The following is a 15,328-nucleotide window of genomic DNA, read 5'->3' on the forward strand; positions in this document are numbered from 1 at the left end:
TTAGATATCAATTTAGAAAAAGTTGCCATAGTTTAAGTACTAATTTGTGGGTTAAGCCCTTCTTTTTAAGTAGACAGTTTGATTGACGGAAATATCAATTTGAGAAAAAAATAATATGAATACCACTTGTGACAAAAAAAATTTTAGTGATAATAAGACAAAACTAACTTATTACATAGCAATATTTTGAAAGAAAAGCGACCTTTAGACTTATCCATATTGAGAAAAGCGCAAACCATTATGGGGGGAGGAGATTCAAAAACCTGCAAGTCATCTTTTTCGGCCAGTACTTGTTTAGCTAAGCGATCCGCAGCTTGATTCTGTTCTCTTAGAATGTACCGCAATGACCACTGGCTTTCTTGACATAAATTATTTTGAATACACCTAATCAAAGCAAAGTTTGAAATGATTGAAATACTTCCAAGAATGACTTTAACAATTTCCAAACTGTCAGATTAAATGATAACTTGGTCATGACCTTTAAGTGGAATAAGCTTGAGACCCTCAAGAATGTCCGAAAGTTCAGCATCAAAATATCAAAAAGAAATTTAGGTAGAAAGAAAAAGAACATATTTAGCTACTAATAATCAAAATATCATATAAATTTTTGAGAGGAGTAATTTTTTTAAAATTTTAAATAAAATCCAATTTTAAAAGAAGGTAAAACAGAAATAAGGTAAAAAGTCATAGGGAAAAAATCACCGGGTCACTGTCACATGTCCTGGCTGTTGCAATCTATAAGTCAAACCCCGGCCGCTGTAAACCGACGTTTTGATTGCCGTCCTTAACTTGTCTTAATTAATTAAACACATAAAAATGTATCACCCGATTATTACTGTAAACAGGCGTAAAACAAAAGGGCGGGCATGAATTGGGTAAACTTGTCTTTTCAGTAACTGTCGCACGCTTAGATTTTATTATGTTATATATATATTTGAATATTTGGTGTTTGTTTTATTTTAGCTCTTTGAGATTCGTTCCAAAATCGTCACCATGGAAAGAGATTGATTTCCAAAAGCCAAACGCCAAAGAAGGAGCGTTTTAGATTGTCAGTTTTTTAAAAACAGCGACGAAACTTCATCTTCGTCTAAATCTTTCTTTGTTTTCTCTTTGCTTTGCTGCGATTTTTGCTTTCGTCGTACATCCTTTTTATTCTTAGGTACTCTTTTTTTCTCTTATTTTTCCTCACCTTTTTTTTAAACGTATTACATATAATTTCACTAGTAGTTTACATATATGTATATTACTAGTGATGCTTCAATGTTTGAGCTTCAGTTTAGTTGATTAACTGCGGTAGAATAAACTGGTTGATTATTTTTCTTTGTATTGTGTTTAAATAGTTTTGCTTCCTTTTTGTTTTCCTTCATGTTTTCTTGTTTGTTTGGCGATAGATTTTTGGTAAACACTGCTAAGTGAATTTATAAGGATTTATAGTCATTTTAACTGAGTAGAGAAAAACATGATCTAAAAGATGAGGTAAAGATTTAAAGATTTTGTGCTAGGATTTTTTTTTTGATTGATTTTATAGTTGAATCGAAAATTTATGTGTTAATTGTGTATTTATATGATTTTACCGTTTAATTTTCATGAAAATTTTCTCTAGTGTGTTATATTCTTCAATCAAGCAAGCACTCGTTATAGTCTTTTATTTTTACAAATTACATGTGAAGTCATCATTAAGTAGGATTTAATGTGCTTTAGGTAGTCTTTTTACAGTGTCGAAATAAGTTGTTCTGCTACTGATGAATACTCTGGATTCGTTAATCTCTTTGTAGATCAAAGGAACGAGCTTTTGTAAATGTATTATTTTTCGGAATCTAATAGTAAAAATCTGTTTTATATTTTCGAATGAGAACCTTGTGATTGACTTAATTTTATTCCTGTAAGAAACTGAAACCTTTTGCGGCATTATGCATGTCTGGCCCCGTGGTCACCCTTGATAACGTGGAAGGAGCACGTTCTTGTGCAGAAAGAACAAGATCTCTTGATGCCATCACTGACAAGGACAACGGTTCTATACTAACTAATGGTGAAGCTGTCCATAGTTCTGAAACTGCTGCATTTAGAGTTGGAGAACTCTTGCTTCCAAATGGGGACTTATATTCTGGGTCATTACAAGGGAATGTGCCAGAGGGTCGTGGTAAATATGTTTGGAAAGTTGGTTGTGTGTATGAGGGAGAATGGAGACGTGGGATGAGGCAAGGGACTGGCAAGATACAATGGCCTTCTGGAACGTTTTATGATGGTGAATTCTCAGGTGGTTATATGCATGGTACTGGGACATATATTGACTCTAATAAATTAACTTATAAGGGGAGATGGAAGTTGAACCTCAAACATGGTTTGGGATATCAAGTTTATCCTAATGGAGATGTCTTTGAGGGCGCTTGGATCCAAGGAACACCTGAAGGTCCTGGAAAATATACTTGGGTCAATGGCAATGTTTATCTAGGGAACATGAAAGGAGGTAAAATGTCAGGCAAAGGAACCCTTACATGGACAAATGGAGACTCCTTTGAAGGAAGCTGGTTAAATGGAATGATGCATGGACTTGGAGTGTATAACTGGAGGGATGGTGGTTGCTATGTAGGAACTTGGACACGGGGTTTAAAGGATGGAAAAGGATCATTTTATCCAAAAGGCAGCCGGCTTCCTGCCTTACAAGAGGTTTACCTCAATGCCCTGAGAAAAAGAGGATTGTTACCAGATTTGAGAAAGCAGAACCATTCCCATATCCACCATGCTTCGTCTGTAGACATGGGGAGTGTAAAGGTTGGTGGCACTCGGGTATCTCATCGTAATTCTGGTGAAGGAAACTTATTAAATTTGGAGCAGTCTCGCAACAGAAATGTTTCCTTGGAAAGACGTTGGAGTCTAGAGGTATCTATTGAAAAAGTTATTGGGTATGATTCATCTTTAGAGTTAACTGAATCTTTTATAGAAGGAGAAGAGAAGGGAAGTGAAACAAATGCACCAGTCTTAGAACGTGAATACATGCAAGGTGTCTTAATTAGTGAGTTTGTGTTGAATAATAGTTTTTCAGCATCATCCAGAAGAGCAAAACGGAGACAAAAAATGTTTGTGAAAGAGGTTAAGAGGCCAGGTGAAATAATTATTAAAGGCCACAGGAGTTATGATTTAATGCTCAGTTTGCAGCTTGGAATCAGGTCTGTTCATTTTAACTTTTATGCTTTTTTACCCTTGTTGTTTATCAGACGATTATGACTTAATTTTCTTATTTGTTTATTTTTCTAAATCTTATTGCTGCTTTTGTTTACCATAGAGTTTGTCTAGGCTGGAGTTTGAACGGTTATTGTTATTTAATTTCCTTATAGATATTAATAGAAAACTATAAGAGATGTTTGAAGCGTTGATTCGATGAGTATAAACTAAGAATCAATATGGTCTCCCTCTTCGGGACAGTAGATTAACCATTTGTATTTGCTTGTGAACCTTTTGTGACTTGTGACTACTACTTAAACACGTTTCTTAGTTGTAACTTAGACTTTATGGCATCTTTTGTAAAGAATGCATACAAAGATTTATGACGTTTACCGTCATGGAGAATCCATATATGGTCTTCCTTAGTTGGCTATGACGTTGTTTTGGAAAACCTACTGCTGAATATTTGTTAGATTTGGCCAGATACACTGTGGGAAAAATTACACCTGTACAAAGACGAGAAGTTAGAGCGTCAGATTTTGGCCGCAGGGCTAGCTTTTGGATGAATTTTCCTAAAGAGGGCTCACAGTTGACACCTCCCCATCAATCAGAAGATTTTAAGTGGAAAGATTACTGCCCAATGGTTTTCAGGTTAGAGATACCTCCATAATTTTTTGTGACTGTATGGAGAATTCTGTATAAGATATATGTTTTTCTGATATAGTTGCTGGGAATATCTTATATCTCAATGTCAATGAGGTCCTATGGTTCATTTTGAAGGTTTGGTGTACATGATATATAAGATTGTATGTCCTTATAGGAAAGGTGTTAAAATTTAATTTTCTTTTTATTTCTAAAAGGAAGATATTTTGTTAGACCACAAGGTTGATGTTAATATTGGGTAGATAACTTTTCTTTTGATCTCACTTTCCATTACATATTTCGGAGAGATGTATATTTTGCCAAATTAGAGACATTATGAGGACAGGCGAACTCTTCAATAAATTTATTAGTATTAAGTTTTTTCGCAATATAGTCTTAATTTCCGAGATATTTAGAGCTTTTAAGTTTTAAGATCCTATGGAGTATCAGTCCATTACTTGAAACTGAACATACTGCATATGTCACTTGAGTACTTCTTTACATCTAGCTTTACTTTTACAAGTTCATTCTTTTAGTACTTCATACGACCTGCATCTGTGGAGATCATATGATTCACTAGTATTCTTCCAAAATAGGTTAAAATATGCTCCAAGTCTCTATACTCTATAAATTTGGAATTTAACTCCTCTAATTTTAGATCCTAAGAATTTAGTCTGTATATTTTTCAGATTTCAAAATTCAGGTTCAATTGTTAATGCCACCTTAAAATTCTTTTGTTGAATTCACTTGTGTGACATTTTGAAATTTAAAAAAAAAAAGAAAAAGAAAAAAAAACTAACTTGGTAGCCATGTAACAAAAAAATTATGTTGTAATAAACCTAAATTTAAGAGGAAAACTTAACAGTGTTAACAATTGGACTTACATATTTAAATTTGAAAGTAGAGGGACTAAGTTCCTTGAAATGTAAGTAGGGGGACTAAATTCTAAATGTACGATGTATAGGGACTTAGAGCACATTTTAACCCCCACAATATTGAATAAATATGCTTTCAGTAGGCAAAAGCCTGTATCTTTCTTTTATTATAATTTTTTCTTGCTATGTTCTGTGGATATGGTACTATGTTTTGTTTCCCATGTTGACACATATAAAACTCGTTGTAGGAATTTAAGGGAGATGTTCAAGATTGATGCTGCTGACTACATGATATCCATTTGTGGAAATGATGTTCTCAGAGAACTTTCTTCTCCTGGTAAAAGTGGTAGTATCTTCTTTCTGTCTCAAGATGATCGTTTCATGATTAAGACACTCCGGAAATCTGAAGTAAAGGTTTGCAATCTCCAGCTTTACCTTCATTTATACTTTTTGGGCAACTAGCTTGATTAAATATGATAATTTCTCTCCGGTTGCTTAACTTGTGTAAATTGTGCATGTCAGGTCTGCTATAGGCATTTCTCAACTGTGCAACTCTTTACTTTTCAACTCCTTAATTTAAAAAAAATAATAATAACATACCATAAAGCATTTGCAATGTACTTCTGGTTATGTTTCTCTTCTGCTCCTTGTTTTCCTCAATTGGTTGCACGTTTTATTGACTGATTTCTTGCATATAGGTTCTTCTAAGAATGCTTCCGAACTATCATCATCACGTGAGGTCATATGAGAACACGCTTATAACAAAATTCTTTGGTCTTCACAGAATCAAACCATCAAGTGGTCAAAAGGTAATGAGCACAGTAGAGTTCTTTCCTATGCAAGACCTCAATCAGTACACTTTTTAAAGGTGGTTTCACTGAATGCACTTGAATAAAATATTTTTAGGTACTTTGATTAAGGACTATGTTTTCCATATTTCATGGTATGTAACGAAAGGTTCCTTCAAGATTTTGGAATGCCGTTTGATCATTTGAAGCTAACTACCATAAACCTTATCCTTTTTGCAGTTTCGCTTTGTAGTGATGGGAAATATGTTCTGCACTGAGTTAAGGATCCATAGAAGATTTGACTTGAAAGGATCGTCTCTAGGGCGTTCTGCAGACAATATTGAAATTGATGAGAACACAACACTTAAAGATTTGGATCTCAACTACTGCTTTTACTTAGAACCTTCTTGGCGAGAGGCTTTATTAAGGTACTAACTGATAAATTTGTAGCTTCTTTATCATCCTCTATTATCCCACCGGTTTAAGCTGATATGTATCACTTGGTTATGTGAAGGGTACATTTCATGGGAGTAAGTTTTGAATCCTTATTTTAGTAAAATGTAATGTGCATTGTTTTCTTAGCCCAATATATTGTTTACGTTGCAATTTAAGAACATAAATGGACAGTTTTCATGATATAAAATTGTCTCTTTCCTGTCTCACTCTAATAGCAATCTTATATAATTGGTTTACCTTCCAATGCATGATTTTATTGCATTTGTATGTATTTTGCAGGCAAATCGAGACTGACAGTAAGTTTTTGGAGTCGCAACACATAATGGATTATAGCCTTCTGCTTGGTGTGCATTATCGAGCACCCCAGCATTTGAGGTCTCACATGTCCTACAATAGAGTGGATGGATTAGGGAGTGTTGCAGAGGAAGGTTTGAATTTTGAAAATTTGATCTTCTATTGGCAGTTCCTTCTAGCTTCTTTAATCTTTGTGACGTAGGACATCATGTTCTCTGTTCATTATTTTGAACAGGATTGTATGTGTTAAGTGTCTTTTAAGCATTTGGATCTCGTTAAGTACTTAAGGATTGTAGAGTCTATGGAAAGGGAAAATAACTGAAATATTGGCAAATAGAATTATAGTAATTTGTGTTACTGAAAGATAACAAAAAAGAGAAAGGATGAGAGTCCAATTCTATAAAAAAATCATTAACATACATGACATGGGTTTCTGATATAACCCAAAATGTAGAGGTTAGATAAATACTTTACAAGTTTCATACTTGAAACAAGAAGTTACATAAAAAAATAAGACAGTTGTTACCAGATGAACTCCTTACTATTTTGGTTTTAATACTTTTGGGATTTTTCAAGATGGCATGTGGTTCCCTTAGTTGGTGATAGAACCAAATATGTCATCCATGTTACTTACCCCACATGTAGAATCTGGTATTTGCTGTAATTATCTGATTGAACTTCTTTTATGCTACAACTTTTGATTCAATTCTGAAGGACAGTGGGTTGATTTAAAATATTTTGGTTTAAACGTTTTCCAGAGGAGGATGGAATCTCCAACTACCCACAAGGACTTGTTTTGGTTCCTCGGGGAACAGATGATAGTGTTGTTGTTGGTCCTCATATACGAGGTAGACGTCTTCGAGCTTCATCTGCAGGTGATGAGGAAGTAGATCTCCTTCTCCCTGGTACAGCCAGGTATGATATCTTAACATGTCATAATGTTGTTTTCAAATCTTACAATGTCTGTCTGATGCCCAATAATAAATTGCTTGATCGTTACCTTAATGGATCTGGTAATCTGATTTCCTTAATCTGTCAGAAGCAATAATAGAAACAGAATAAAGGTGGAATAATGCGATCATGTGAATCACCACTAGAAAGCGTGGAAAGTTGTTGCATTGTACTTAGCTATGAAAAGTCTCTTTCTTGCTCCTCCTCCATAAATAACTAGCATTTTCTGAAGTTAAACTATGCAGTGGGTCGCTTAGGAGTTGATTATCCATTCTATTATAAGAGAGCAATTTAATCCTTGTACATTTACTTTCGATACAAAGAGCTAAAATTTAAATGACATCAACCTTGAATGTTAAAAAATATTCACTTGTGTTTTAAAGTGACCTGCTTTAAAATATATAAACACAGGCAAGTCAACATTTTAAAGTTTGAGGTTTTCGCAATTCAAACTATTGCCTCTGTACTTCAAAATTAAATTGATTTATAATGACTAAATTACTCACTTTTTATGGTAGAGGAACTAAGTTGCTCCTAGGCTTATAGTACAAGAGCCGCTAGATGGTTTAGTTCAAATTAGCTGGTGAAATTGTGATTCTTTTCCATATATTTTGGGGATAGTTTTTAAAGAAATTATTGTATCACTTATTTAAACAGACTCCAGATCCAGCTTGGTGTGAACATGCCAGCAAGGGCTGAGCTGATTCCAGGGAAAGAAGAAAACATGTTCCATGAAGCATATGATGTTGTTCTGTATCTAGGCATGATCGACATTTTGCAAGAATATAACATGTCTAAGAAGATTGAACATGCCTATAAATCTCTTCAGTTTGATTCTGTGTCCATATCTGCTGTCGATCCTACATTTTACTCGCAACGGTTCCTGGAATTCATTCAGAAGGTATTTCCTCAAAACTCCATTAAAGGTTGACAGTTTCGGCTCTGTTTTGTCCTCCTGTGAGTTTCCTTAAGATGGTCATCACCAGGTAATGTAAAGTCTTCGTAACGATATGCTCTTCTGAGTCTGCTTTTTTTTTTTTTTTTAAATCATGATGTTTATAGTGAGTTATTGTTCTCTGCCATTGCTTTTGTTCTGTTTTATGACAATATTTTAGCACTTGTTCAATGCTTGCTTTTTTCTCTTCTTTTTGGCACCTTATCCCTGATCCATGAACGAAACAACAAACAATCATTTTCCATAAATAAACGAAATATGTACCTGGAGGAGAAGAGACCTCTGTTACTGCTTTGTCGCTGGATCATTTTCTCCCCCAAAACTCATTTTATGCCATTAATTGATTTGTTTATTTTCCGAATATTCTCAACTCATCTTAGCCCACAAAATCAACCCTTATAGCTACTAGTAACATACATATATTATGCTAAAAAATATTACAAGGATCGTGTTCTCAACTCGTAAGTTTTATGTCCATGACACTAATCTCATAACTCGTCATTTCCGCAGGTCTAATACCTGTTTTCAATACAATACATTCAAACATAGATATAAAATATGATATTTTAAGTAGATTAAATCTCAAAGCTATACATAAGCTTTGGTTTATTATGTAATTTTTATACATGAACTTTAATTTTGTGTAATTTTATACATGGAATTTTTATTTGATTCAATTATCATAAATTAGTACCATTATTATTGATGTAGTATCATTTTATGTTCATATATTGTATATACAAATAATTATATCTATCCAATATAAAAATAGATTGATCTATTTATTTATTTAAATGTGTATGGTTAAATTAAAAATTTAAACTACAATCAAGTTCATGTATATAATTGCATCAATTAAAGTTCATATATCAAATTGTACAACAAATTAAAACTCACATAATTTTGAGAATTTTTCCTTATGTCTCATTTGAAGCTTGGATTTGAAAAAAAATTGAATTTCTAATCCTAAATTTTTTGTTAAGATATCAAAAAAAATAATAAAGAATTCATTCGGTAAGCCGAACCTAGAATCTGAGTTGGAATTTACAAAATCTATTTTTGCCACATTTCTGGTCTTTTTTTCTAGTTTTATACAATACTTTCTACTGTGAGAGGTAATGAAATACAAAATTAATCTCTAAAATATATTGTAATAATATATATTGATACCAGGAGTGGGGATGTTTGAGGTTTAAATTCAAGATCTTGTCGATAAGAACTTGATTTCATAGTAAGTTGTTTGTCACTTGCCATTGCACAACTAACTTGGTTGATAATAATATATAAAATTTAGCCATAGGGATTTTTTTAGCTCAATTTTATAAAAAAAAAATCAATTCAGTCTTTAATTTAATTTTTCATTTTTTTTAATTTTTCATTTTTTTTAACTTTTAACTTTTCGTTTTTCATTGAATAAGCCCAAAATATATGGAAAAGTTAATGTTCTTTAACTTTGCTAATGTTGCATGTCACAAGCTGCAGATTAAAGTTGTGAGGAATGCACACAAATCATATCATGGAGGTCAACTGATCAAATGGGGCTCATTTAGTCCACTTGAATTGGCTTGATTTGCGGAGCATATGCAGAAACCCATCTACTTGAAGTCTTAGTGGTCTAGTGAAATACTCCAGTAAAACTAGAGTTACCAGGGTAATTATTGTAAATCCTAAGGGAAATCCCTTAGGACTCTTATATTGTAGATAGACATTAATCTCAACTGTTGATATAATTCAATTTGTATTGTTGGATCTAGGGGAGCTCGACTATAAATAGAGGTCTTCCCCCTCATTTGTAATCATTCCATTATTTAGTTAAATGATACTTTTAAGAGCATTTACTCAAAGACTTGGTGTGCTTTTCTTTTCTTGTGGTTTTTCTGTTTGAATTCAAGTCCCTTCATCTTTTCGAGTTGCTTCTGCTTTATTTTGATGCCTTAAAGAAATTCCGTTGTGAATTCTCATTTTCCAAGGGTAGGTTGACTTAGGCGGATTTGATGCAAAGAAATCACCTAAGGCTTCGCAGTTTGCTAAACTAAAATTCTAGCCCTGTGATAGTTGATGCCAAAGCCAGTGTGCAAAGGTACCGATTGAGATGACGAAAGGAGTAGATGAGCAGAATGTCCTGATGGAGGCCCGTGCTAAGAGCAGTGGGAAAGAGAACAGATTGAGGGATCTGTTGGTGACTTCGGAAAGTCATGTAGTCCATCTTGAGGAATCCATAAATAGTTTAGGGGCGCATTGATGAGTTAGATTCAATGAAAGTGAAGTTCAAGGAATATGTGGCTGAGACCCTTAGTTCCAATATGGATGTGTTGCAAGTGCCCATCAATACTACTATGGGTAAGTTGATAGAAAAGAATGATGCTCTTGAAGCTGGGTTGATAACTATGAAGGAAGAAAATGAAGCCACAATGACAACTTTGAACACAAAAATTGTCTCAAAATCGGAGAAGTTTAAAGGGGCAAGGTCTGTGAGGGAAGTGGACAACTTCTTATGGGAAATGAAGCAATACTTCCGTGTCGTGGGCGTCAAGAATAATGATGCTAAGGTAAATATTGCTTCCATGTATTTTATGGATGTCATTTTTTTCATGGTGGTGTCGTAGGTTCATAGATAAAAAGCGAGGTGGGACTGGAATTGGGACTTGGGTTGTAACAGCCCGATTTTGGGCCTAGTCGGAACAGTAGTTTCGGGACCACAAATTCAACAAGAAAAAAATTATTTTTATTATATTTTTATGGTCTAAAATTTCACGAAATGATTTTGTGAAAATTTCGTTCAAAAATTTCGACGTTTGGGCACTCAATTTAGTAAAAAGGACTAAATTGTAAAAAGTGTAAAAGTTGAGTTCTACTTGTTAGAAGTTTCCAATTGTTATGAAATTTTAAATTGGAGGTCCTTATATGGTAATTAGACCATTGGTTAAGTTGGTGGACAAAAATGGACATGGTTAGGTATGTTTCCAAAGTTTTTCATTAAGGGCATTTTGGTCATTTAGTTATTAAAATGAATTAAAAACAAAATTAAAAGCCAATTTTTGTCCATCTTCAAGATATGGCTGAATTTTTCATGAAGAAACCATGAATAGGGTTTTTCAAGCTTCCAATCTCGATCGTAAGTCTGTTCTAGCCCCGTTTTTAATGATTTTTACTTTTTTGAAATCCTCGTAACAAGATCTAGCTATTTCTACCATTATTTTGAACTAGAGTTTGTGTTTAAAAATTTACCCATGAATTATATGCATGTATTTTGATGTTTTATGGAAGAATATGAATGTTTGGGGTGTGATGAATGTCTTTTACTAAGTGATTTTCGATGAAAATGCATAAAAGGATTAATTTGTAAAAGTTATAAAATATGTCACAAGTGTGTGAATAAGTGAGTATTGTGGACTACTATAGTTATGAAATGGTTTGGCTAGGCCTAAAATGTAAGGAAATTGAATAAAAATTATTTTACGAGCTTAGGGGCAAAATTGTAATTTTGTGAAACTTTAGAGGCAAAAATGTAATTTTTCCAAAGTGTGATTTTTGGACTAGATTGAATAATGTGAGTGTTTATAAGTTTAATGTGTGATTATAAATCAAGAAAGACGAGAAATTGACTTTGATCAGTGAAAAAGAAAAGTGAGAAAAAGTGAAAAATTTCCCGGTTGAACCTCCGGAATAGAAAAGATACGAATGAAGTGAGTAATGATCACATGTGTGGCACGGAATGTGTGCAGGCCACTATGTGAAAGTGATAGTAATGGTCACGTGTGTAGTACTATGTGCAGGCTACTACGTGTACTGAGTATCATTGATTATAAAGGTGGTTGCTATGTGTTGATTCCACTCAGTACCATTGATTATAAAGGTGGTTGCTATGTGCTGATTCCACCGGGTACCATTAATTATAAAGGTGGTTGCTATGTGTTGACTCCACTGGAAATCATTGAAAATAAAGGTGGTTGCTATATGCTGATTCCACCGAATATAATTGATTATAAGGGTGGTGCTATGTGCTGATCCACCGTGTAATGGTTATTATTCCAAAGTGATCATCAGGAAATTGGCTAAGTGAAAATACATGTGATCACGTAACAATTAAGTGTAATCGAATAAGACCGTGTGATGAACAATGTGCTCGATATTTAATCAACCCTTTGGTACAATGAAATGAAGTAATGAAATTATGGAAGAGTAAATTTAACAACAAAATAGTTTAGGATAACAACAGTTGTGTGACTTTAAAAAATCACTAAAAATAGTGGAAATTGAATTAGAAGTTGAATGAGATGTGGAATTAAAGGTGAATGAGTCTATTTTCACATAAAGGAAACAGAGTAAGAAAGAGTTATATATTTTGAGATATTTGAATTTTAGTGAGACAGGGTCAGAATGATTTTGGAATCCCCTGTTCTAATTTTGAAAATTTGTTAAAAATTGTACAAAAATAATTATGGTCTGAACTATATATTTTTAGAATCCTAAATGAGTCTATTTTCAAAAGAAGCAAACTAGAACATTATCTGAATTCTGTATAAAGAGATAATTAATTTTTAGTGAAGAGGGTTTAGAGCTATTGAGCAGTAAAATAGGGGAAACTTTAAAGAATAAACTGTACTTATTGGCTAAGCCAAAAATTTTAAAAATTTTATGGTAAGAAGATATGTGAGTCTAGTTTCGGGAAAAATTAATGAATCTTACTTTGGAGCTCTGTAGCTCGAGATATAAATAAATCATTAACTCTGACTTAGATAGTCAGCTTGAATTAACATATGAGAAAATAGTGAAAGTATGTATAATGTTGTTTAAGTTCTTTATACACATTAAGGATGAGGAATGGAGAGGATGTGGAGGAAAAATTGGGAAATATATGAATGATTTGTGTATAATTGGTAATACGCTCGATTATAATTGATAAACGATGAAGTAGAAATGACGCATATATTTGTGCATTATTGGTCATGGTTTAAGCTCATGTGGGAAAATAAAGTTTCATAGTATGTGTGTATGGTATATTTGGTATATGATTTGGAATGAAGTAATGTCATGAATGGGTATTGAGTTAACACATGTTAGTAAGTTTGATACATGAATAAATATTGTGCTAATCCATGCTTATAATGCTTATGTTATATGTTTATTTGGCTAACATATTTGGTATACATGCTTAGGCTTTGGCCAAGTTGTGGCGGGATTATGCCATGTTAAATCTATAAGTTATGCATCAAAATAGTAAGTGCCTAAATGGAAATATGCTTGTGATCATGAAAGGGGGTAAGGTTTAAATTATGTAATCTCTAGTGAAATGGTTTATCATGTGGTTAGTTCCAAAAAGAATTATGTTTCAATGCACTAGCTTGCAACTATGGTTGAATGATATGTTTATGTCTTGTGTGATAAGCATAGGAAACGAGTGTGGAAAGGTAATGAAATAATAAGTTCATACATGAAGTGTAAAATGACTAAAAAAGAGGATGATGAGTTGAATTGATGTTGTTATTTAAGCTAAAATGATATTTTCATTGCAAAATTGAGAATTTCATAAATGTGTTAATGAATAGTATAATCGATAAACATTGAGTTAAATGGTAAATACATATTAGTATTGATCTTAATGATATTGAATTGTAAGTGAATTAAAAGGAAATTGCTAGTGATATGATTTGAATTGTAAGCATGGGAAATTATGAAATGAATGAAAAGGAAATGAAGCATTAAATTGCATGAGTATGTATCGGGTCTAGTAGGCCCTATTTATTATGAATATAATATTTTGAGGATATATAGTGAAGAATTATAAAAGTATGTTAATAATTTGAAAATTTTAATTTAGATGAAATTTTATAACTCGGTTCAATACATTTACAAGTGTTTGTGTTCTGGTAATGCCTCGTACCCTATTCCGATGTCGAATACGGGTAAGGGGTGTTACATGGGTGGAGTTCCAAAAATAGTTCAAGGACCAATTTTACCCACAATATGCCGAGAAGGAGGTTCGAGCTAAGTTGCGTTGGTTATCACAACAAGACACAATTAGATAGTATGTGAAAGAGTTTAGTGAACTGATGCTCCAAATCACGGATTTGAGTGAGAAGGAGACATTCTTCTTTTTCATGGATGGGTTGAAGCCATGAGTTAAATAGGAATTGAAACGTTGAAGGTTTCAAGAACTGTCCAAAGCCATGATCGTGGTAGAGTCCTTAATCAAGCTTGTTTCGAGGAAAGACAAATTTGTGTCTTCCAATCCCATGGAGAAGGGCAATGGTGGGGGAGACAAAGAAGGACAAATTTAGAAAAGCAACAAGAATGGTGGCAATGGAAAACCACTAAATGTGAAAGGGCAACCCATTAAAAACTTGAATGGCTAGTGAAATGCTTCATTTGTGATGGTTTGCATATGGTAAGGAACTATATATAATTATCAGTGTTTTCTACCATAAAAGGAGATGATGAGCCGAAAAAAGCACTGTTGATACTTGGTTCGATCTTAAGTTCTATTGAAGCTAAAAGAATGAGAAAATGAAAAGAAGCCAGTGAAGTTTTTCTTATGTCGTGGCTCATATAGGATGTGGAACTATCCAAAGCGATCTAAGTTGTCTGCAGTTTCTAAAGAAGATGAAGTGGAGCCAGAGAGTGAGGCTTTAAATCTTGGGTTAATGATACTCAATTCTTCAAAAGGGAAGAAGGTCGCAAGTAAAAATGATTGATGTTTGTGGACATCAACATCGTAGTTCGAAGGATGAGTGCTCTTGTTGTTACGGGGGCATCTGATTTGTTCATATCAAAGAAAGCCATGAGTAAACTTAGTCTCTTAGTTAACAAATCATCTAGGAGGATCAATACTATAAATTTCAAAGAGGTTCCAATTGCGGGAGTAGTACAAGGAGTTGAGATACAGATCAATTAATGAAAAAACAAGGAAAATTTCGAGGTAGTTCACTTGGATGATTATGACTTGGTTCTTGGCTTGAATTTCCTTGACTGGATTAATGCTCTTTTGGTTCCTTTTGTCGATTATATTTGTGACCGCCTTTCCCTCGATTGATGAGAGCCAGATAAAAAATCAACACTCGAGAAATAAAATAAAATATAATTATCGCAGCTTTGTTACAAGTGTGACAAGTCATTTGTAATATTTGTAGTGTTAGAATGAAACACTGGAGTATTCCAAGGATCGAACCAAAGAGAATCGTGGATTGAATAATTTCTAAATAACA

General features: G+C 33.4%; 1 protein-coding gene across 4 annotated transcripts; it reads left to right on the forward strand.

Annotated features, from left to right (window-relative positions):
• Positions 1-1,170: 1,170 nt before the first annotated feature.
• On the forward strand, positions 1,171-9,957 carry LOC121216024 (phosphatidylinositol 4-phosphate 5-kinase 9). Of its 4 annotated transcripts, XR_005912005.1 has the most exons (9): positions 1,171-3,167; positions 3,646-3,813; positions 4,928-5,093; positions 5,378-5,488; positions 5,708-5,895; positions 6,203-6,351; positions 6,976-7,132; positions 7,826-8,154; positions 9,606-9,957. XR_005912005.1 is itself a non-coding variant. In XM_041091156.1 (8 exons), the coding sequence occupies exons 1-8, from the start codon at positions 1,915-1,917 to the stop codon at positions 8,097-8,099; spliced, it is 2,466 nt and encodes an 821-aa protein (XP_040947090.1). In that variant the 5' UTR covers positions 1,171-1,914; the 3' UTR covers positions 8,100-8,417. The 4 variants fall into 4 exon arrangements, 3 of the variants coding, with proteins under 3 accessions (XP_040947090.1, XP_040947091.1, XP_040947092.1); XM_041091156.1 differs by lacking the exon at positions 9,606-9,957 and having other exon boundaries at positions 7,826-8,417; XM_041091157.1 differs by lacking the exon at positions 9,606-9,957 and having other exon boundaries at positions 5,464-5,547; positions 7,826-8,417.
• Positions 9,958-15,328: the final 5,371 nt, after the last annotated feature.

The sequence above is a fragment of the Gossypium hirsutum genome, chromosome D04 (assembly GCF_007990345.1).
Source record: "Gossypium hirsutum isolate 1008001.06 chromosome D04, Gossypium_hirsutum_v2.1, whole genome shotgun sequence".
Classification (NCBI taxonomy): Eukaryota; Viridiplantae; Streptophyta; class Magnoliopsida; order Malvales; family Malvaceae; genus Gossypium; species Gossypium hirsutum.

Coding starts and splice junctions, on each gene's coding strand:
- LOC121216024 (XM_041091156.1), top strand. CDS start 1,915: ATGTCTGGCCCCGTGGTCACCCTTGATAACGTGGAAGGAGCACGTTCT. Junction 5,896..6,202: donor TGGCGAGAGGCTTTATTAAG/GTACTAACTGAT, acceptor TGTATTTTGCAG/GCAAATCGAGACTGACAGTA. Junction 7,133..7,825: donor CTTCTCCCTGGTACAGCCAG/GTATGATATCTT, acceptor TTATTTAAACAG/ACTCCAGATCCAGCTTGGTG.